At 45.0% G+C, this 22,965-nt stretch overlaps 1 protein-coding gene and 1 pseudogene across 1 annotated transcript; one reads left to right on the top strand and one right to left on the bottom strand.

Moving 5' to 3' along the window:
- Positions 1-5,366: 5,366 nt before the first annotated feature.
- On the bottom strand, positions 5,367-7,338 carry LOC110289128 (secretoglobin family 2B member 24-like). The gene is made up of 3 exons (XM_021155312.1): positions 7,263-7,338; positions 6,631-6,812; positions 5,367-5,618 (listed from the first exon to the last, which is right to left on the bottom strand). Exons 1-3 carry the CDS (start codon positions 7,321-7,323, stop codon positions 5,523-5,525), a joined length of 339 nt encoding a protein of 112 aa, XP_021010971.1. The 5' UTR covers positions 7,324-7,338; the 3' UTR covers positions 5,367-5,522.
- A 4,610-nt stretch (positions 7,339-11,948) lies between these two features.
- Positions 11,949-16,458, top strand: LOC115030360 (annotated as a pseudogene).
- Positions 16,459-22,965: the final 6,507 nt, after the last annotated feature.

Below are 22,965 nucleotides of genomic sequence, written 5' to 3'. Positions count from 1 at the left end.
AGCCTCAATTGCAAACACAGACTTATTCAGCATCAGCGGGCAATCTGTCTTTAAGTAGGGATAAATTACTCTTGAACAAAATGATCCTAGATAGTTTTCCCTTCAATTCAAGGGTCTTGTTGTTCAAAGAAACTTCTTGTTTTAAAAAAAAAAAATGCCCAGAGAGCTGCACAATTGGAGTTAAGAGAAGCCCAGATGTAACATAAGTAAATAGTAAGTAATAACCTAGGGGCATCAGAAGGAAAGTAGATTCTAAAACCATGGAGGGTAGGCAGCTGCCCAACTAGTGTGATGCTTAAGGCTTACGGTAAATATAAAGGGTGTGACTGTGTCTTTCATCTGACAACCAATGATCTAGGCAGTGTCAAAGCACGGAATTTTTGATAATTTTTACTACACATGTATCCATTCATTGTGTGGAAATATTTTAGCCAAATACCAACCCTTAACCTGCATTAGAGAGTTCATACTGGAGAAAGGCCTTTCAAAGGCAGTGAGTTCAGGAAATCCTTTAGTTTTATATTAACACTTGTTCAGCATTAGAGTACACATAGTGGAGAGAAAACTCACAGGTGCCATGAGTGTTAAACGCTCTTGCCCCGATTCAAAGTTAGCATCTTTGTTTGTTTGTTTGTTTGTTTGTTGTTCTATTTGGATTCTTTGTTTTATTAATTAATGTATTTATTATTTATTCCATCCTGCTCACTACCCTGTTCCACAATCCTTCCTCTCATTCCTCCTCCCCTTCTTGTCTGAGCAGGTGGTTCCCCCTGGGTTACCTCCCCCCTTCCACTACATCATCTCTGCAAGGCTAGGTGCATCTTCTTCCACTGAGGCGAGACAAGGAAGCCCAGTAGAAGAACATAGCCCAAAGATAGGCAACAGCTTTTGAGATATCCACCACTGCAGTTGTTCCACACATTCATTGTGGGGCAATAGGCTATGTACAGACAGCCTGGTTTCCAGTCGAGGCTAAATCTTGAACCCTGGGAGAACTGATGGGTGGTAATTCCCACCTACATGGGACAGTAGGCGTTCAACCATGTCTCCTGGAACCCTGGCTCCTGTTGAAGTTACTGCCACCTCAGCCCCAACAGGAGAAGCATGGTTAGTAGTCATGTAGACATTGTCCCAAGCATCTGACCTTCAGGACAAACTCCTCCCAGTTACCTATCAACAGTAAGATAACAGCTTAGATAACAGCTAACAGCAGCAGAACAGTGGTGGTGCATGCCTTTAATCTTAGCACTTGGAGACAGAGGCAGGTGGATTTCTGATTTCGAGGCCAGCCTGGCCTACAGAGTGAGCTCCAGGACAGCCAGAGCTATACAGAGAAACCCTGTTTCTTGACCAAGCTGAACCTCTGCTACATATGAACAAGGAGGTCTGGTTCTCTGTGCTTTTTGATTGATGATTTAGACTCTGACAGCCCCACAGGTCCAGGTTAGTTGACTCTGTTGGTCTTACTGTGGAGATCCTATTCCCTTTGGGGCCATCATTCCTTCCCCCTCTTCTTTAGTACCCAAGCAGTATCCACTGTTTTGCTGTGGGTGTCTGCATCTCTCTAAGTCACATGCTGGGTGGAGATTCTCAGAGTACAGCCATATTAGGCTTGTGTATGCAAGCATAATAGAGTATCATTAATAGAGTGAGCAATTGGTGATGGATCTCAAGTTTGACTGGTTTTTGGTTGGCCATTCCACACAGTGTCTGCTCTATCTCTGCACCCTAGCCATGTCTCTGTTTTAAAAGGTATCTTGGTTAGGGACTTACTGCTGTGAACAGACACCATGCCAAGCCAACTCTTATAAGGACAGCATTTAATTGGGGCTGGCTTACAGGTTCAGAGGTTCAGTCCATTATCATCAAAACAGGAACATGGCAGCATCCAGGCAGACATGGTGCAGGAGGAGCTGAGAGTTCTACATCTTCATCTAAAGGCTGCTAGCACATTTCTGGCTTCCAGGCCTACTCCAGGACCACAACAGGGCCATCTTTTCTAATAGTGCCACTCCCTGGGCCAAGCAGATACAAACCATCACAAAAAGACAGCCACTTTGTATACCAAAGAGCTCACACTGAAGGAGACCTTGAGCTACTGGCTCTACCTCCTTTGATATGAGAAGATTTACTTTGGACTAGGAACTTGAAGTTCATGGAGTGTGTGACCAGTTCAGACAGCTTAATGACAGACAGCAGAAATGACTCCCAAAGTGGCCTTTGTGATACATCCATCACCCATATGTTCACTCATTCCTGGACATGAGCAGGGAGACATGTGCTATGGGCGAAAGGTATGTGGGAGTCGTCAATAGCCCCATTGCTCTTGTAGTCTGCATAAATTCCTTTCCACAGTCTATCACTATTAGTCCTTGGGGCTGAAGCTGGTTCATCTCTGGCAGCTGGTATGTATCATGTCACACAGTGCTCAAAGTCGAATATGTACCACTTCATGTATAATCCTTCAAGGATATCAGGTGTACAATAAGCCCATTATATTATGCCACAAATATATCCATACACCATGTTTGGTTACTGAAAATTGAGGGCAGCAAACCCAAGAAGGATCTTAACATTGTGCTGTGAGAGATGAAGGCACACAGATGCTCTCTGGCCTTCTCTGGTTATTTCTCTGTAGGAAAATATTCAAATGTTTCTGGCAACACAAGCCAGAAAGTAGAGAAAGAAGAAAGAGATGATAGTCCCTTGACCAGGAACTCAAAGCCAGGCTTTCTGTTCATGGTGCTTGGACTATGTCAAAGCGGAAATCTCTTCAAAAGACTGTGGGACCACTGGGCATTTGCCAAACTCTGGTTTTCCATAAGATAGAGGAAGTCAGATGTTTGTGATGGTTTTAAAAATAATTTCTTTTGTAATTAACCATTTCTTTTATTAAAGCTTGGTGGAAGCAGAATTGCTATGCCCTCTACTGTACAAAAATTATAAAATGTGAGAGGTTTGTTGTTGATGGTGGTGGTGGTGGTGGTTTTGTATTGTTAGGCAGTGTGACTATGTGTAGCCCTGGCTGCCCTGGAAGTCTCTCTGTTGACCAGATTGGGCTCCAACTTAGAGTTATTTCAGCTTTAATTGCCAAGTGCTGCTATTAGCACGGTAGGTGTTATTTAATGTATAAACCCAAGAAATCACTGTGATCATGATAATGAACACCTTCACTGCTCCTAATGTGACTCCTTATAGTAACCCCTTTTCTAATTGCCCATCCTGGTGTTCATTGATTTGTTTTCCCCTTTCAGAAGTTCTTGTAAATAAAATAAGTGTCTTTGATTCCTCTATGACCATGAAGATTTTCCATTAAAATGTAAGTGTGGTATTGTGGGTTATATAAGGCAGTTTCTCCTGCATCATTAGTCCAAGGACTTTTAGCTGCCTTCTGGTTGGGACCATTGAAGATAAAGCTGTTCTGAGCATTCACCTGTTCCTCCCTTCTATCAATATCCAGTATTCAAAGGCCTACATGTCTCATTTCTACATGTGAGACTTGACCTTCTAGACACAATGGCACAAAAAGGTCACCAACAAAGGACCATAGTATTTAAATGTCCCAAGAGAAGGCACACAGGAAATGCAAAACAGAGCTATGTCACATAGACCATTCTTGAGCAGGAGTCAGAAAAACATGAGGAAGAAGCCTCACCCTTTTCTTGGGGATTCCATGGACACAGGAAATAGTTCTTGGATTTACTGGTTTGAATAATCTCAACAGGTTTCAGATTCAGGGCCATGCCTGATCCTGAAATGGTATTTTGGGAAAATACTGAATAGGGTGTTAAAAGGTGAAGATGGTCTGTTTTCTCAGAGTCAATGTTTAGGTTGTGGGAACTTTGTCCCTGGAGGCAACTGAGCCTTCCTAAGGAACATCCAGACTTCCTTAGGAAGCTTTAGGTGTTGTCATGTCAAATCAGGAAACAGATGAACAGAGCAGTGGCTCCATGCTTGTCAATCTTACACACTGACCAATGTGCCCTGTTTGTATGACTTTCAGTCCCTCAGCCTGCTCACCAGGACTTGCTTTGTTTAATGAGTCTTCTCAATATTTTCCACTAGTATACAAAATAAGAGCTGTGCTATTATGCTGTATGTCCTTATAGCTGATGGAGTTCATCATTTTAATTTACACTGCCTGCCATTCTTCATGCCCCTTTACTTGTTTGGCTGCTGTTTTGTGTTTGAGTGTATAAGGGAGAGCAGGCATGCATATGCCACAGCATGCATGTAGAGATCAGAGGACAATCCTGAGCCATTGTTTAGGTCAGGCCTCAGGCTTTATGATATTGTGGAATGCCAGGGTAGCTGGTCTATAAATTTTGGGAATTCACCTGAGACCTCCCATCTCTAAACAGAATCAATAGAACGATAGACACATGCTAACAAGTCTGGCTTTCCATGGGTTCTGGGAGTTGAACTCAGGTCCCCAATAACACATAGGAGCACGCTACCCATTGAACCTTCTTTCCAGCCCTTTGCTCTTTTTCCTTTCGTTAGGCATCAACTCCTATCTCTTTACCCATTGAAGTGTTTTTTGTTTTTTGTTTTTTGTTTTTTACTATTAAGTTTTGGGTTTCTTTTAAAGATTTATTTATTTATTTATTTATTTATTTATTTATTTATTTATTTATTTTATGAGTACACTGTTGCTGTCTTCAGACATACCTGAAGAGGGTCATAGATGGTTTTGACCCACCATGTGGTTACTGGAAATTCTACTTGGGACCTCTGGTAGGACAATCAGTGCTCTTAACCTCTGAGCCATCTCTCCAGCCCCTTGGTTTTGTTTTTGAAGCAGGGTCTCAGTGTGTAGCCCTGACTGTCTTGGATCCTGCTGTATTGGTCAGGCTGTGACAAATAGTGAGTGTCACTAGCAAATCAAGAGAATCTGAGATGCACACCCATGTCATCCCTAAGTTACTCCGCTGTTATAACTGGACACAAGGAGCCCACAGTCCTGTGAGAAAGCCCAGAGTCAACAGATGAGGTGAGTATCTCTGAACCTCCTCTCTGTCCTTCCAGCCTGGTGAAGCCTGTGGCTCCTTACATGCTATTTACCCTCAGACAACCCCAGTCTCCACAGTATCATACAGATGCTGTAAACTGAGAGTAGGGGCTCACATCTATACTCCCAGCACTCGGGAAGAAAAGACACATGGATCTCTGTGAGTTCCAGGCCAGTCTGGTCTACATACTAGGAAAGAAAAGAGGGCTGCAATGGCTCTCTAAGGATGAACTGGCCAGTCAGGTGTAGTCACCCTGATCTCAGTGACCTCACAATTCATTTCTCTCACTGTTTCCCAGATTATCGGAAGACCTCATATGATTCCCATTCAGCACATAGACATGGGACAAAGAACAGAGCTGCAGGCATTTATTAGAATCAGCCTAAGAGACTGCAGGATGAGGGCACAGTTGTCAGGAATCCAACTTCAGGAGAGAAAGAGGACAGGTAAGCAAGATGGCACTTGGATCGGACACGTTGCAAAGATGAGTTGGCTATAAACCATTAACTTCTAATGGATATTTGACTGGTTTAGAAAATCTTGAATTTTCTTTACGGAGTCATTGCCATAGTATTTCTTGCATTCTGGGCTTAAGTATAGAGATAACTGGAAAAAAAAAAAAGAGACAGACATGGAGAGAGCTGGCTACAGGCAAGGTGCAGGAGCTCAGCAGGCTCCCCAAGCACACACAAAAAGACTTCTCCCCATCCACAGGAAAGAAAATCCCCTGCAGTGATTCAGGTCTCCAGCAACAGACTCTGCCTCAAGGGAACTGGAGACCACCCACAGCCTTCAGGAGGAAGCCTGAAAGCTGCCATAGCCAGGCAGGGAAGAGGGGAGAAGGTTGTGGAAGGCATGAAGGAGTCTAAGTCTACAGGGAGGATAAGATAGCTGAGTATGAGTTTGGTGATGTCTCCCATACCTGAGGACATTTCCCCAGGCACATTGGCTGTGTGGCCATATTTAAAAATATTTCCCCCATGTGAGCTCTTTAGAAGAAATTCCTTTTTAGATAGCACTGTGGTTTTGAAGGATCTGACAATCAACTAAAATACTTTTGAAAACACTGTGAGAGCTGCACTGTTCAAGATATACATCTCTGCAATCCTGTTGTGCTTGAAAGAAGAGACATCAGGTGACAGCTGTGGTGATCAGCTGCAGGCACTCTCTGGGGTGGGTGTGGCATTTCAGACATTAAGGGAGGTTCAGGCTGTAGCTCAGATGATGCCAGTGGAAGGGGGGCTCCATGTGAGGCAGGGGAATAGAGTCAAGGGAGGTTCCAAAGAAGTCACTGGCCAGTCAGTAGACAAAAGTTTCAGGCATCTTAGTATAGACCTGTAGGTACCATACCTGTGCAGAGGCCAGACCAAGGACTCCCCTGTTCCTATTATGGGTGAGAATCCCATGTTTACCCAGCATGTGGCAGTGAATAGCAGGAACATGCATGGAACTGGCTGAATGTGTACCTGGCATGCTGCTTTGACATGTACTAGGGTGGGCAAGGGTTTGACTTCTCAGTTACAGGTCACCTGACATTGTATTAATGGTCGCATTGATCATTTGCACAAAGCCTTCCACCATTTGCTGCATGGTCAAGTGGGATTAGGGAGGACGTTACCAGAATTTGGGGATTCAGAGTTATAGTTTTTACTCCTTCCTCACGAAAGCAGTCCTGGAGTTTTTCAAAGGACAGCCTTTCATCTACAGTAGCATGAAACTGTGAAAGGTCAGCATGCAGGAAGTTCTTACGTAGAGTAAGTATTGCTCCATAGGTTCTGGAGAAAGAAAGGCATGCTTCCGCTGCAAACACAGACAGAAAAGTATCATTAAAATACCACAGGCTGACAGAAACAGAGGCTCAATATTCCTTGACACATCTATAAATACCTTAACTGACATTTCCCATAGTCCTACCCTCGCAAAGGCAGTAGCGTCGCAGATACAACATGGATTCCATGAGACACACACTTCACATGAGTGGCCAGACCTGCATATCTGAACTTCAGGAAGCCCCACTCTTGCCTCTGCTTCAACTGTGCTTCTAAGGGCCTTCATCATGAGACTCATCACCAGCAGACCTCTGTCTCCCCATCTCACCCACCCCAAATGTTGTAACCCAGAGCTGAAAGCATCAACCCTCTTCTGCAGTTCCTTGCCAGTGGCCTCCCAGGAACCCCTAGGTCTGTCTCAGGACCCCACTTAGAGATCTACATGGGACTGAGATGGGTTAAGCAAGGGTCACACTCTCACTTGTCTGGAAGCCCAGCTCTCCAATCACCAGCAAGGCCAGCAGAAGAAGTGTCCCCTTCATGGTGGAGAATGCTAAATGCTCTTCTCGGAGCAAATCCTCTTCCTTATAAACAATTATCACCCTGAGCCCAGCAAACTCCACCCCCCCCCCAAACCTGTCTTCAGGAGCTCCAAACACCTTTGGGCAAGAACCTAGCACCTGTGGACACATTCCCTTGCATACAGAAGGAAGATGGGAGCCCCTCCCACTCTGAGGAACAAACATCCTGAGACAGGCTGATGTCATCAGTTTCTGGAGAGTTGTTTGTTCCTTGCCAAAGAGGGGTTAGAGCTGACCTTTGTAAGCAGCCCAAGTGCTGAGCCAAACACCCTGTGGTCCTGTTCCACCTGTCAACTCTGCTTCCTGATCATACTCCTCACCTCTCCTGGCTAAAGCATGTCCTTTCCAAGTTTGGACAGGAAGGTACAGGGGTCAAGGAGTGTCTCTGTCTCTGTGGGGATCCAACAACCCAAAACACTGGATGTGCCTGAGGTCAAGGCCTGAGCAGAAGTGTGTATGTCTGGGTTCTTGTGGGGCCGCTTGAACATCTTAGCTGTTGAGGCCTTTGAAATCGATTTGTGAGGACATGGAAGGACCATCTAGGTCTCTGCGACTCTCAGGCATGGTAGTTCCCAGATATTTGGCCACATGGGTATCCTCAGGGCCTAGTGATGGTTTTCTACCAAAAAGTCTGCTTCACTCCACAGTAGCTCATTCCTGTTGTCCTCCTCATCTTGCCCCCTCCCAGCTCTGTCAGGAACCATGTCTCAAAGGATCCATGTGGTTAAAGCAGTGAGTGGTGGAGTGAGGGATTCACCCCAGTATATGAACTCTCAGTGTCCACAACCCCACAGACTACTGTGGACTGCCTGGCTGTAACTACACTGCTCCACAGGCCACAGGCAGTGCTGTGTGTATAGACTGTCTCAAGTTCAGATCAACCTACTTATCCTAAGGAAGACATTTTCAGGACCAATGAGATTGTCATCTGGGTATTGTACTATTCGTATCTTGAGACAGGAAGCTCTTAAATTCAAGCTCAGCCTGCTTGAGGTGTGTGATGGTTAATCTTGATAATAATCCATGATCATCCTGACTGTGTTGAGAGTTGCCATAAAAACAAGGCCCTGTAAGGAATTTTTTTATACATGGCCAATTGAATAGACTGACTTTCTTATTGCAGTGTGAACTATGGTCATAGGTGGAAAGGGAAAAACCAGCTGAGCACAACCATTTGTGCCTCTGTTTCTTGATTGTAGATGTGACCAACCACCCAAGTTCCTTCACTGTGCCTAGCTCACCATGATGGACTGTGTCTCTTCAAACTGGGAGCAGAATGGTGCTTCTCTCCTGGCATTTTGTCACTAGTTCCCTAAGACAGTGGTACAGTATTGTTTTTAGCATGTGAAAAGCCCTTGGGTTATTCCACAGCACCACACACATAAACAGGGGCAACAAAAAAGATGGATAAATGTGCAAAGTGCTTATTATGCAAGCATAAAGGCCTGGGTTCAGATCCCCAGGACTCGTGGGAGTGATGGTATGTGCGTCTAATCTCATGTGAGCTCCAGGTTCAATAAGAGACCTGGTCTCAAAAAGTAAGGTGAAAGGCTGCTGAGATAGCTCAGTGATTAAAGGGGGAGTGATTGAAGGTGAAGATCTGAGTTCAAATCCCAAAACCCATCTGGTAGAAGAAGAGAATTAACTCCTCCAAATTGTCATCTGACCTTCACAAGCACACAGGCACACACACACACATACACACATCTTGGCACCTCAGCCCATATATAGGCACAGACACAGAAGCACACGAACACATGAACACACAGACAAACATCTTTTGAAACTGGCATGAGGAAGCCCAAACCAGTTCCTAATGGATGAGTATCAAAAAAAATATGAACAACAAACTGAATAACATAATACTGGATTGTACTATAATTGTGAAATAACCTATAAACTCATGCTGGTGTGAACGGCTGCAAGGTATATTAATGAACATGGATGAAAATCATTGTTCTTACATCATACAGAAGAATTCCTAAGGATCTTTAGATGCTCCTCCTAGAAGTTGACCTACCTTACTGTGAGTTCAATTACAAGTTGTAATATTCAACATGGTGGCCCAGTCAGGGAAGCACTTGCTGCACACACTTGAACCCTTGAGTTTCAGCCTCAGAACCTGTGAGGACAGCTTGGCAAAAAGTGCACCCTGGTAACCTCAGGACCGGACAGCCCACCCGGGGATCACTGGTCAGCCCATCTAGCAAAATTAGCAAGGTATACTAAAAGGCCTTGTCTCAGATTTATAAGGTGGTCTCAGATGTAAAGAGGACCCAGATTCACTTCCCAGAACCCACATGGCAGCTAACAACCATCTGTAACTCCAGTTCCAGAGGATCCCATGCTCTCCTGTGACCTCCACAGGGAATGAAAACATGACTGCAAGACACTCATGCAGGCACAATCCCCATACACATAATAGAAAACTAAATAAAACATCAAAAAAAAAACCCAGACATAAACTCATATATATTTATGTGTATGTATGTATACATATTAGTATATAATATGCATACACATAATATATACATGGTGGAGAGCAACTGAATAAACCTCAATGTCTTTCCTTGGCCACTTTGTGCCTACACATATTTTGCCATGAGTCTTAGTTAAGATTACTGTTGCTGTGAGAAGACACCATAAACAAAAGCAGAGTAGTGTTACTCGGAAGTAATCACTTGCTTAGACACATTATGCCCTTGCCTCCATTCCCAACCCTGTACAGAAGAGAAAAGCCCCCAGAAGGACCATTCTACAGGCCTCTGCAGCTCTTGGGACATGCAAGGTTATAAAAACAAAGACCAGTGGACTCAACAGACAGCTTACAAGTAGATCTGAGTACTTGGCACCTAATTGCCAAAACAGTTACCGGATGTGAATCCTGTTTGGCTCAGCTAACCAGTAAGTCTTCAGCAAACTTCATTCTGTCACCAACTGATATACAGAAAGAGACAGTCAAGTACCTTTAGAACAAACTACTTAATTCTGACTTATCAAGACACGTACAATCTTTACTTTTATGTGAGCCAAATTATATAAACACAAATACTTATACAACAGAGGCATAGGGGGCTGGGTTGTCTGAGCACAAGCCTGAGTTAAATGGGAAAATAGTGTTGCATATTCTGTTTATACACTTGAAAGAAGTGAGATAGCCCTTCAGCCAATCTAACCAGCATTTGTGAAGCCTTCCTATGTGTGTTGACCGTGGGAAAGAGGAAGGCCTTGCTCTCCTGAGCCTTCAGACATCTAAAGAACAGAGAAATGCAGCCAAGGAAAAAGGAGCTAGGAAAGAGGAAGTTGTGCATAGAGCCTTTGTTATGGTGGAGGGCAGGTGTGTTCTTATACACAAGGGATCCAGGCACACTGCAGGGCTGTAATCTGTGTTGTGTTGCTATGACAAAATCCTAAGACGAGGCAATGGATATGGGAAAGACATTACTTTGCTTCATAGTATGGAATCTTGAAAGTTGAGGATAAGGCAACCTCAGGTATCCCTGGCCTGGTTCTGTCTGAACAGAGGGTACACAGCAGAAGGGCTACAGCAGATTGTGGAAGACAGAGTACAGGGGTTGCATTCAGTTTCTCAAGCACCCACCATACACTGCTCGGCACTGCCACATACCATAGAACAAGGCTCAATGTGGGTTTTTGGTGAATGCACTAGACATGTTGAAACCATAGCTGGCTCTCCTTGGATATGTTCGTTTTTTATTCAGTCTGGGGATTTAAGTGATAAATCTCCCAGGCAGGTGAAGGGAAAACATTTTAGGCACTGAGAACACAGCATATGAAGTCTATAGATCTCACATGGATCTTACTTATAGAGAAATGGTTTCCTTCCTCCTACAGAGACACTGCAAATAAAAACACACTAGGTCAATGATAAATTCAAAGTTCAGGTGCACACAATGCAGTCATGTGACCGGCAAAGTCCAAAGAAATGAGATAAAGACATGCTGCTTCCCACCTGTGATCCCCAATTATGTGTCTTGGATACCTGTAAGTTTAATTTTTTTCAAACATTCCTTTACTGATGGTTCTTAAATGCTTTAACATCCCTTTTTGCCAACCACTCACCAGAGGTAGGGTAGTGGGGAGAAAAGTATATGAGAGGTGTGGACCTGTTCAAAATGGATCTTTGGAGCAGCTGCTGTGTGTATTATCTGGAAATCGGCAGTTCAGTTCACATATTGACAGCAATAGCTCGATCCACTTGCAAACACTTCACTGATATATCAACAGTCCATTTCAATAGAGTCAGGATAGCAAACATGAATCAGTAGTGGTGGCAAACACAGCCAAGCCTCAGCTGGCTGGGCTTGACTCAGCAACAGGGACCTGGAAAAAATCCAGAGAGGAGAGATAAATTGGACCAACAAGTGGAGCTCAACCTCTGTCACTTCTCTTTCAAGTTCTATTTATACTCCCTCCAAGCACCACCTGTCCTCCATGGGTCCTGTGTCAGATGTGTGTCTACCTCAGCCAACATCACTCTGCCAATCTACTAGAGTCTGAGGGAAGAAACTACAACACACCACTTGAGGTTTTTTGGTATCTTTCTCTCTATGGAGTCCTGAAAAATGAAGCTCAACTACACTGTAAGTGGGACCAATACATGTGTGTCATTATCAAAAGATGCTTCTCCACATGTCCTTTCACATGCTTGCTATAGCTGAAAATCCTTTCACCTGTGTCTGCTTCAGTCAAATGTTCCTTCACGAGTCAGCCTTGGCCTTTCACCTCAGTTTGCTTCAGGAAACTGAAGGTTTCCTTCAGTCTTTGCCCCTTCACATCTTTGCTCCAGCAAAACACCATCCAACACAAATGACTCTCCATTGAACCCTTAAGTTTCCTCTTCACACCTCCTTATTCACAAAGATAGAAATTGTGCCTGGGAATAGGAACGATCTCTGGGGTTGGCTTTAGCCTCTTGATTTGCCCACCATATGTAGCAGCAGTTAACAAAAGCTGGCTGTAAATGAAGTATACATTCTAGCTATCCTCTATAAAAGACACAAAGGCTTGGAATTTCATTTGAAGATCTGAGGGCCTAGATCGGGCAGGTTCTGAGCTATTCTAACTAATATCCAAACCACAAGCCCCATGTTACATGCTGTTTATGTCTTCCTCAAGGTTATTTCTGCTCCATAAGCCTGTACTCGTGCTCCACTGCTCTTGGTTAGATGCTCATGAGCCATCAGGCCTCATGGTGGCCTCCTCCTCTCTCCTCATGATCCCTATAGTGACCCCAAGCCCAATAACCAAAGACAAGAATATCTCTTTTCTCTCCAGTAATTGGCTGTCAGACACATTTATTTGACCCAAGAATAGGATGAGCAAAGTTAACAAAGCAACATTTGGTATATGTGAGAAATTGTTTAGCAGATTTCCAAAGAATTGGATGGTGGGGTAAGTCCAAATCATGGGGTCCATTACTTAGCATTTGAATATACAGCAGCAAGAGTCCAACCCCCAAAGCTGGCAAGTGGTAGAGGCAGAAGGGGTACCCTCTGGTGACAAGTCCTCACACTTGCATGGGACCCGGATGCCTACCGGTGCTGAAGCCTCCTCCACATCATGGACAGAAAACCAGTCCTCCTTCTCACTCAGCAGTGGGCTGCACCTAGACCCTGGTGGAGTCTCCAAAGACTGCAAAGCTCCTTAGATTTCTTCTGGCAAACAAAGTCTAAAGTTTCTGTCCTCTGGATCCCTTTTATCCTTCCTCAGAGTCTGCCCTCTATGCACTCTTCATTCCATGACCCTTCTGTCTCCTGCCCTGCAGCCCTGTCAAATGCTTCAGCTACCAAATGGAAACAGCCTGGAAGGGCTGGGCCTGTTGCACAGCTAAGCCTGCTAACCACTCAGCCTCACACCCCTGCCTCAGCCTTTGCTGTCTGCTGCCTCCTCCACTGCAGTCTGTTTAGTCCATGCTCCTGATAGCAGGACCAGAAAAAGACTGCTCAACAGAAGCCTTTCATGAGGCCAAAATGGCAATACCAGGGGAGTCATCATGAGTGTGTCTCCTGGCTGAGTGAATGGGCCTAAGCAGTCTGCCTCCATAGGTGGGAGGGGCTTGAAGCCTACCCAAGCCTTGCCCCTTAGCATTCTTCACAACAATCCCTCTGCTAGAGATGCTTCCACTCTGGCCCAGGTAAAGATGGAATTCTCTGATAGCAAAACTCCTCTAGACACACTGGCACAGATGGACTGACACTAAACCTTCAGGAGCTGGAGAAACCAGCTGAGATTGGACTCTAGTTTTTCCAGAGGAGCTGTAGTATATTCAAAATGGCCATCATGCAGGCTTTTTGACCAATAGTCAGAGTACCTAGAGCAGCAACACAGTCTGGCAGTGGCCAATTAGGGGGCCAAGTTGCTCCAAACTGAACTAGCCTTGTTTAGTTATGACACAATGACCATGAGGCACTTGCAGTGTGGGCTTAATGAACACACTAATGATGGTTATCACCAGGTTCTCTCTGTGTAATTCTGTCTAGACTGGAACTCTCCATGTAGACCAGGCTGACCTCTAACTCACAGAGATTGGCCTGCCTCTGCCTCCTATGAGCTGGGGACAAAGGTGTGAGTCACCATAGCTAACAGATTTTGACAATGTTTACTGCCAGCCCCATGGAAACCTGGATTCAACACACACACACACACACACACACACACACACACACACACATACATGTCCATGTATGCACACACACCTTTCTCAGGAGGGTTATGGGCTCAAGGCTAATCCTGTCTCAAAAAGGAAAAAGAAAAAAAAAGAGGGCTTGAGAGATGGCTCAGTGGGAAGCAGCACTGACTGCTCTTCTGAAGGTCCTGAGTTCAAATCCCAGCAAGAACATGGTGGCTCACAACTGCGTATAATGAGAACTGAAACGCTCTTTTGGCACATCTGAAGACAGCTACAGTGTACTTGTGTAGAATAATAAATAAATCTTGAGGCCAAAGAGAGCAGGAACTGAGCGAGCAGAGTTGACCAGAGCAAGAAGTCCTAAAAATTAAATTCCCAACAATAACTTGAAGGCACATAACCATCTGTACAGCTACAGTGTATTCACATACATAATGAATGAGTGAATAAATGAATAAACAAATAAATAAATACATACATACATACATACATACATACATACATACATAAATACATCTTAAAAGAAAAGAAAGAAACCCCAAAAACACAAAACATAAACCTTAACCAGGGGTTGAAGAGGTCAAGTTTAGGTAGATGTGATAGTGCTTGCCTTTGTTTTCAGCATTCACATGGGAGAGAGGCACAAAGACCTCTGTGAGGTCAAGGCTAACCTGGTCTACATTGTTCCAGGACAGCCTGGGCTGTGTAGACAGACCCTATCTCAAAAAAACACCAAACAACAGGAAAAAGGTCAAGTTGAAGGTTGCCTACAACAGCAGGAGACATTTGGGTTGATGAGACTGGTTCAAGGGAAGACAGGAAGCAAATGGAAGATAGGGGCAGCACAAAGACAGGGCAGGGGTCACATGGCCAGTGGTCTGAAGTCTGCCATGTCTAGACACTGACAGTGAGGTCCCCAGTGTAACAGGGTAACATGGGCCTCACTTCTGGTGGTCTGATTGAGAGACCATTTGACCTTTTCCCTAGCCATACCTTTCTTTGGCCTTTACATGACATGTGACCTTAAGAAAATCACTGCTAATGGGACCAGGCTGAGCCAGGTTATTGACCAGGATCTTTTTGTATTGCCAAAATACACTCCTCCCCATGCCACAAACTCACAGCCCCAGGAAGTTCCAAGACATATCCTGGGAGTGGTCTGGAATGACTCAGACATGGGTCCCTCCCTGCCCACTCTGCAGGCCCGAGCAGTTATAAAAGGGGACCAAGCTGAGTAGGAGCACTTGCTGCCATTACCACGAAGCTCGCTGGTGTTCTCTTGCTGCTCAGAGCTGCCCTGCTCCTGACTTCAGGGGGAGGTGGGTATTCTATGTGTGTGTCAGGGATGCAGGCTCTCCAGGCTCTCACACTCTCTATCCCCTGGGGTGTGCTGATGCCTGTCTTTCAAGGGGAGGTGGTCACCTTGTCTTTGTGTTCCAGATTGTGGGCTTTGCCCAGCTTTACAGAGAAAAGTTGATATATATTTTTAATGGGACCACTGAAGAGTATGTTGAGTACCTGAAACAATACAATAAAGACACTAACGTACTGGAAAATGCTGCAGATATCAAGAAATGTTCTGATAGGACATTGACGGAAGAGGACAAGGCACAGGCAATCATTCTGATTGTGAGTCTCTACATGTCTTGCTAAGGGCAGGGCTTATACTTCTCCACCACTTGGAAGCTTCTCTGTGAATCCAGAACAGTGACACACCTGATTGAGGATATCAGGAAGATGGGGCAGGAAGGGACTCTCAGGCTTCCTAAGCTAGGCCTGGCTGCTCAACTCAGCCAAGCCAAACCAGATCCCTGCCCAAGTTTGGCCTCTATCAACCTTCCTGACACAGCCTCCCAAGTCTAGTTGCACAAGCTTGTGGCCTGGCACCATTCTCCAACCTAGGTCTTTTATCCTATCTTTTCAAGCCTACCACTCCAGCCCTAAAACACTCATCTGTTTTCCTGTTCTATACACCTCCAAGGTCACTGTGTGGACTCCAGACCTGGGACATTCAAGGGTAGAATTAAATTGAACCCACTCTTGTCCCTAGAACTGGTTGGAAACGTTATTGTGCCAGCTGCAGATATCTGAGGGTCATAATCATGTGAAAGGAGGCAGTTCCCTTATGGGGTCCAGGTTGCCCACAGGCTCACATGGAGTCCTGTCAGCTCCTCTCCACTCTGTCTCACTTGTACCTACGGTGACCCACAAGGTTGCTTCTCCCATCTCCCTGGATTGGAGGCTCTTTGCAGAGCTTCTCTCAACAGGTGGAAGACAAGGCTCCTTAGCCCTGATCTGACTCAAAAGCTCCTGCAAACAGGATGCAGTTCTTCCCAAGAGGTGTACCTGCATGTAGTCAGTGGGGCAAGAAGTTTTCTTTACTCCTGAGGCCTTGCTTGGCTTTCTCTTTGCAGAATAAAATAACAGCCAGCCGGACGTGTTAATGGGTACATCCTTGCTCTCAAGGAAGCCACTTGCCTGCTCACCAGTGTAGATGCAGCAAGCCCTACCCCTTCCTCCCAGGTGTCTAAGAACAGGAATCCAACAGTAAAAGCCTTGCAATTCAAGGGAAGCCTGGATTTTTGGATTTGAGGTTGGAACTGATTGGGATAAAGGATACTGCAGGGACAACCAGTGGGACTTTGAAGTGCCACCAATCAATTGTGGTGCTGCCAAAATGTCCTGCAGAATTCATTAGAGAATGCTAAGAGACAATAGTCACTATACCTGAGTATCTGTCACCCTCATTGGACAGGGTCCACAGGGCACATACATACCCTTCCAGACTGAACTCCCCAGGAACATGGAACTGAGTAGGACTAGGAATACCTAGGGTCTGTTGAGGACCACACAGGCTTTATTTCATGTATGTGAGTATACTGTCTTCAGACACACCAGAAGAGGGCATCAGATTTCCACTACAGATGGTTGTGAGCCACCATGAGGTTGCTGGGAATTGAACTCAGGACCTCTGGAAGGGCAGTCAGTGCTCTTAACCACTGAGCCATCTCTCCAGCCCCCCACACATGCTTAAAATAGCAAAATCTGTCCCTGCTCCCCAGTGTTGGGGGCATGATCCAGTTGTGCATTGTGTGAGAGTCACAGTGTATCCCATTTAGAAAACAAAAAGAAAAAACTTTCCAATCTCTAAGGCTTCCTGCCCATTAGTGAGCAGAAATTCTGCCTGGAAATCAGTGTGTGACCTTGCCAAAAGCAGAAATCAATTTACCCTAATTTACCCAGTTCTGAATGCAGTTACTTCCCCTTTGGGTGTTACACTGAGTGGGGACCCAGGGTCCTACAGCATTAGAACCTGTCATGTGGCTCTACTCCATGGACATGGCAGGAAGTCCTTTCCCACACCAGTCTCCAAATACTTGCCCTGTGGCCAATCCTAAAGCCATGTGCCTCAAATCCACCAATGAGCCATGTCCTCGAATGGGTCCCAGACTCAAACCACCAGGCATGCCCAGAAGAATATATATATAGGTTCTTCATGATGCAGAGGCTGATGGAAGGCCCAACAGGTACAGGCTCTCTCATTATAGAGTATGCACTGAAAAGAGTAAAGGGTATTATTCTTTTTCATAATGCTATGATAAAATAACCATGGCTGAGTATTTATAAAGAAAAACTAATCATTTTGAAGGCTTCAGGTCCACAGTCCTGCAGCCTCATTTTTTTAGCTTCTATGGAGGACCCGGTCACCAGCAGATACTAAGAAAATAGAATTAATCACATGGCCAAGTCAGTTTGTGGTTGTCTCCAGCATTCACCTAGTCTATAGCATGTGTCCCTTCCCATGGCCACACTCCAGAGTCCTAATCACATTTCCACTTGTCTCATGCTTCTCCATCACATCATATCTTGAGACCCTATGATGGGAACTAAGTTTCCAGTGCAGGAACTCTTAGAGAACACAAGGAACCAGATTCAAACCAAACAGCACATTAGAAGGGCATCTTGCACAGACTGAGCCTGATGCCTGTGACACAGGCCTCCAACTCACAGTTCTGCCAGTGTCTAGCCAGAACTTGGTTCTTAAGGAAGCCTCATGCCTTCTGGGAGCTACACATTGCCGAAGACCCTCTGGGTTCCTTTGTCTGCGAGGACAGGTCTCTGGGTGCACATGGCAAGGAGATGGCAGAAATGACAGACAGATACACAAAGGAGATTGTGTAGAATCTGAATGTATTTTGTCAGGTCAAGCATCAAACTTTTTATACAGCAGAATAGCAAGAAACCAGAAGAGATACAATCTACCAAGTTACAGTGACACAATACAAAAGCAATGTATACATCAAAAGAAGGCAGGGACCAGGCCCCTGCCACTAAGAAGGAAGCCAGGTGTAAAGCTAGTCTATTGTTAAGCCCACCACCAGGGGTTCTACTTTAGCAGATCTTCTCATGAATACTGCAATACCAAGACCCCCCTATTTCCTGGGCCCTGATGATTTCTAGTATGAGTGTAAATTTTAAGTATCTGTCGAGAATCTCCATTTGTCAGAATTCACCAACTTGCTTCTAATATGCAATGTAGCCTGTACTGAAGATTTCTATCTCAGTGGGATTCCCTGGCTCTTTCATGGTATTTCCTTGTTTGTGTGAGATTGGCTACTGTCCTTAGTAAATACTCTGCAGACCAGCCCTGAGCTGCTTTGGCTCCGGCTCTTGTAATGCTTAGTTACTGAATAGGTAACTTACTGCATTCCTACCAGATTCTAAGCTCATAGGCTTCTGGAACATTGGGACACTGGTGGGAGGCTTAACTATATCAGAATTCAATCTTAAAAGGCACTTAAAATAATGCTAAAAGAGAACACATGGATCCATACACCAGACTAACTCAGGGATAGGGTATGAGTATACGGGTTAATGAGAACGCCAAAGCTCTAGGAGGTGAGTTTCCGAGAAACTCTTTGCCTCATGACTGCTTCCAGGCCTCTTTGCCTGCCAAGTAAACTTCAATGGAGTGTGTGTAGCAACGTGTGTGGCATTGGGCTATGCACAGACAGCCTGGTTTCCAGTTGAGGCTACATGTTGAACCCCGAGACCTGGTGGTAATAATGCACCTACATGGGACAAGAGTTCTCTCATGTCTCCTGTAACTCTGGCTCCTGTTGAAGTTACCGCCCCCTAAGCCCCCACAAGGGAAGCATGGTTAGTAGAAATGTAGGCAATGTCCCAAGCTCCTTCAGGCTAGACTCCTCCCCAGTTACCTAGAAACAGTAAAGATTACAGCACACAATAATAGGGGCTGCTTGACCCACCTCACTCTCTTACTCCTCTTGCTCTTACTCCCCTTACTCCCCTTACTCTCCTCTCTCCTTTCCTCTCTCCTATCCTTTCTCCTCTCACTCTCTTCTTCTCTCTCCCTCCTACTCTCTAGCCTTTCTTCTCTCTTTCTCTTTCCCCCTTCTTTCCTCTTGGCCATGGCTGGTCTCTCTCTTTTACCTTTTCTCTTTCTCCCTGCTTTTCTATAATAAAGCTCTTAATCAAGGCCTGCTGCACAGACTCTTGCCTGTGTGAGAATCTCTCTCCCTCAGCCCACTCTCCCATAACCCATGGGCTACAGGGTGTCGCATCAGGGTCCCAGGTCAGGAGCTGCACCTTATCCACCTCCGTTGAATGGGGTCAATGGCTTAGATGCCCACCCAGGGCTGAGTTGAAAGTGTCTGGCAGCTCTCAAACTTTCGCCTGCCCAGAGCATAGGAGGAACTCTGGCCATACGTGGGCTATCCTCCATACCCCTTCTTTTCACTGCCCCCTTTAGGCTTCCAAATCACCAGTGTCTAAACAGTGCTTGCTTCTGAAGTATCCTCCTGACTTCTGGAACCTAAGGGTGGTCTAGGGACTATGAAGATGCTGTGACATAACTCTCCTCAATACACATGTGGATGACAGGAAGCTATTCTACCATGCTTCTGACTACAGATTTAAAACAAAAGACAAAAACAAGAACAAAAACAAAAACTAACAAACAAAAAAGCAGAGGTTCTCCATCTGGTGCACAGCTCAGCACACAGCTTGTGCAGGCCCTGGACTTAATCAAAGCACTACTAAAACTAAGACTCCTGAGCTTCCCGGGAGATTGGTGACAGATGGATTTGGTAGGCCTGGTCCTAAGCAGAGAGTTTCATGGCCCACCATGAGCCTGCAGGTGTCATATGTGAGAGCTCAAAGTCTGAGCAGGATATGAGTGACAGTTTATGTTCGCTGGAGCACAGGTGTTCCCCTTCTACACAGTTCTTTGGGGACATGCTCCAGAGTGACAGAGTGAAATAAGCTACTGTCTCTTCCACTTCTTGGTTGCTTTCTCAGGCTTGTAGAGTCAGAACCAACCACCTGGAGTCAAAAGGAATCAGGATTATATGACCTTCCAGAGCTTTCTCTCTCTGACATCCAAGCCAACACACAGAGCTCCATGCAGGCTATGTGGTGTGCTCCAGGCTACCAGCTTTGTGAGCTGTCACCCATGCTGGGGTAAGTGTTAGTGTTGCACCTGTCTTTGACTTATCTCTGCTCCTGTCAGTAACCCCTCTCACTTATTCCTGTGAGTAACCCCAGAACTCACGGGGTCACCAATTGGACTTCTGTGGTATCCATACTTTTGCCATGGAATTCTATCTGTGGTGAATAAATCCTTGTTTACTTCCACCCAGGTGTAGTGTCACCTAACAGCCAGTGAGATTGCTTGGTGGGTATACTGGATAGTTTTGTGTCAACTTGAATCAGGCTGGAGTTATCACAGAGAAAGTAGCTTCACTTGGGAAATGCCTTCATGAGATCCAGCTGTAACCATTTTCTCAATTAGTAATCAAGCAGGGAGGTCCCCTTGTGGGTGGTGCCATCTCTGAGCTGGTAGTCTTGGTTCTATAAGAGAGCAGGCTGAGCAAGCCAGGAGAAGCAAGACAGTGAAGACCATCCCTCCATGGCTTCTACATCAGCTCCTGCTTTCTGACCTGCTTGAGTTTCAGTCCTGACTTACTTTCATGATGAACAGCTGTATGAAAATGTAAGCTGAATAAACCCTTTCCTCCACAACTTGCTTCTTGGTCGTGATGATTGTGCAGGAAAAGAAACCCTGACTAAGAAAAATTGGTACCAGCATAGTGCAGTATTCCTGTGACAACCTGACCATATTTTGGGGAGGACTGTGGAAGGACGTTGGAACTTTAGGCTAGAAGATTCATTTGGTGTTAAGAGCTTTGTGGGATGTTGTGTAGGCGCTTGGAAGATAATGTTAGAAACAGTTCAGAAGATGGAGGCCTGGCTTGTGTAATTTCAGAGGGAAGATTAAAGACTCTTTTCAGGGCTATGGCTATTTTGATTGTGAAGATTCTGTGGTTCTGGTTAGCTGGGGCTGAAGAATAAGCTGTAATTAACAAGATACAAGAACTACTAAAATGAAAACATTGCATTACTGGGACTATTGATGCTAGTTAGCTAGAGCTAAGAAAATAGCTGTGACTAACAAGAGACCAGCATCATTGAGATGACATCTTCATGGAAGTGTTTTCTGAAAGTACAAAGAGGCCATGTTCCAGAGAAAGCCAAAGTTGTACCTCGTGCAGCAGCAGGACTTGGAAATGTGTAAGAGTCACCCAGGTGGTACTGGTTTTTAAAGCATGAAGGGGTCATGTAGAGCAACTGAGGCTTGGCACTGCTGCTTCTCCCCAGAAAAGGTTTTGTCACACACCAACTACACACTGACATTTCTGACTCAATAAGTACATAGATAGATAGATAGATAGATAGATAGATAGATAGATAGATAGATAGATGATAGATAGATAGATAGATAGATAGATAGATAGATAGATAGATAGATAAGTGAGGTCTCATAGAGACAGTTTGCATATCCATGTTCATGGCAAAACTGTTCATAGGCACAAAAATATAGCAATAAATTAACCCAACGATCTTGCAGAAGACAGAGGTTCTGTTACCAGCACCCACAAGGCAGATCACAGGCATGCTGGTCACACACATACATAAAGGAAAACAAAGACAAAAAACTGAATATGAATGAATCTTTTTTTTAATGGAGAAAGAAGCATTGTTTGCCACTCACAGGGCATCGGGCTAAGTGCAATGGATCAGCTGGAGACTTGGCTTCTTCAGCTCCTGTGAGTGAGATCACTGTGTATCAAATACCTGACAGAGACCGCCTAGAGGGAAAAGGCTCATCTGGCCTCAGCCTCCGGAAGCGTCAGTCCAACATAGCAAGGGATGGCATAGTGGGATGGCAGTTGGGGTGATGGTAGATCAGGGAGCAGAAAAAAAGGGGAAGTTGGTACTTTCTGGGTCTCTGTGTTTTCCCCTTCAAGCTACTAGCCCACAGGATGGTGTCTCCTACTCTACAATGGGCCTTCTCTGCCTCAGCTAATCCTCTTGGAAAATGTCTTTACAGATGCATTCAGAATTGTGCATCCTCCTAAGTGTCTCTAAATCTAGTCAAGGTGACACCTGAAGTCCAGCCATCAGGCATGGAGGAGGCAATGAGGAATTTTCAAGAATCTAAAACTTCCACTGTGCAAATGAAAAAGTCTCTAGAGGTCTGGAATGTTGTCTCTGTGGTTCAGAGCACTTTCTGCTCTCTCAGAAGACACAGGATTGATTCCCAGCACCACAGAGTATCTAATTCAGTTCCTGGGGACCTGACACCCTATTCTGACCTCCATGGGATTCATGCATGCATATAACTTACAGGCACACGTGTAGGCAAAAGATAGCTATATACATAAAATAAAAATAAATAAATCTTTTTATACAATGTGTAGGGGCCACATATTTTAATCCCAGAAGAAGCAGGAAGATGTCATTGAACATGGGTGAAAGCTCACAGAAGCTGGGGCCCTGGAGTACACTGCACAGCCCTTTGTCTTTGGTGCAAATATCCTGCTTTTCACACTTCGGTTAGGAAGAAAAACTGCAGAAGCCAGAAAACA

This window comes from Mus caroli, unplaced genomic scaffold (assembly GCF_900094665.2).
Source record: "Mus caroli unplaced genomic scaffold, CAROLI_EIJ_v1.1 scaffold_14751_1, whole genome shotgun sequence".
NCBI classification, from domain to species: domain Eukaryota; kingdom Metazoa; phylum Chordata; class Mammalia; order Rodentia; family Muridae; genus Mus; species Mus caroli.
Note: the sequence above shows the minus strand (reverse complement) of the source record. Positions and strands in the feature narration are given on the sequence as shown.

Excerpts from the sequence above, each read along its gene's own strand:
- LOC110289128 (XM_021155312.1), bottom strand. The coding sequence starts at position 7,323 with ATGAAGGGGACACTTCTTCTGCTGGCCTTGCTGGTGATTGGAGAGCTG. Across the intron at positions 6,813-7,262 it reads AGAGCTGGGCTTCCAGACAA|CGGAAGCATGCCTTTCTTTC; the intron begins GTGAGAGTGTGA and ends CTGTGTTTGCAG. Across the intron at positions 5,619-6,630 it reads CTCTGAATCCCCAAATTCTG|TTATCTCTATACTTAAGCCC; the intron begins GTAACGTCCTCC and ends TTTTTTTTCCAG.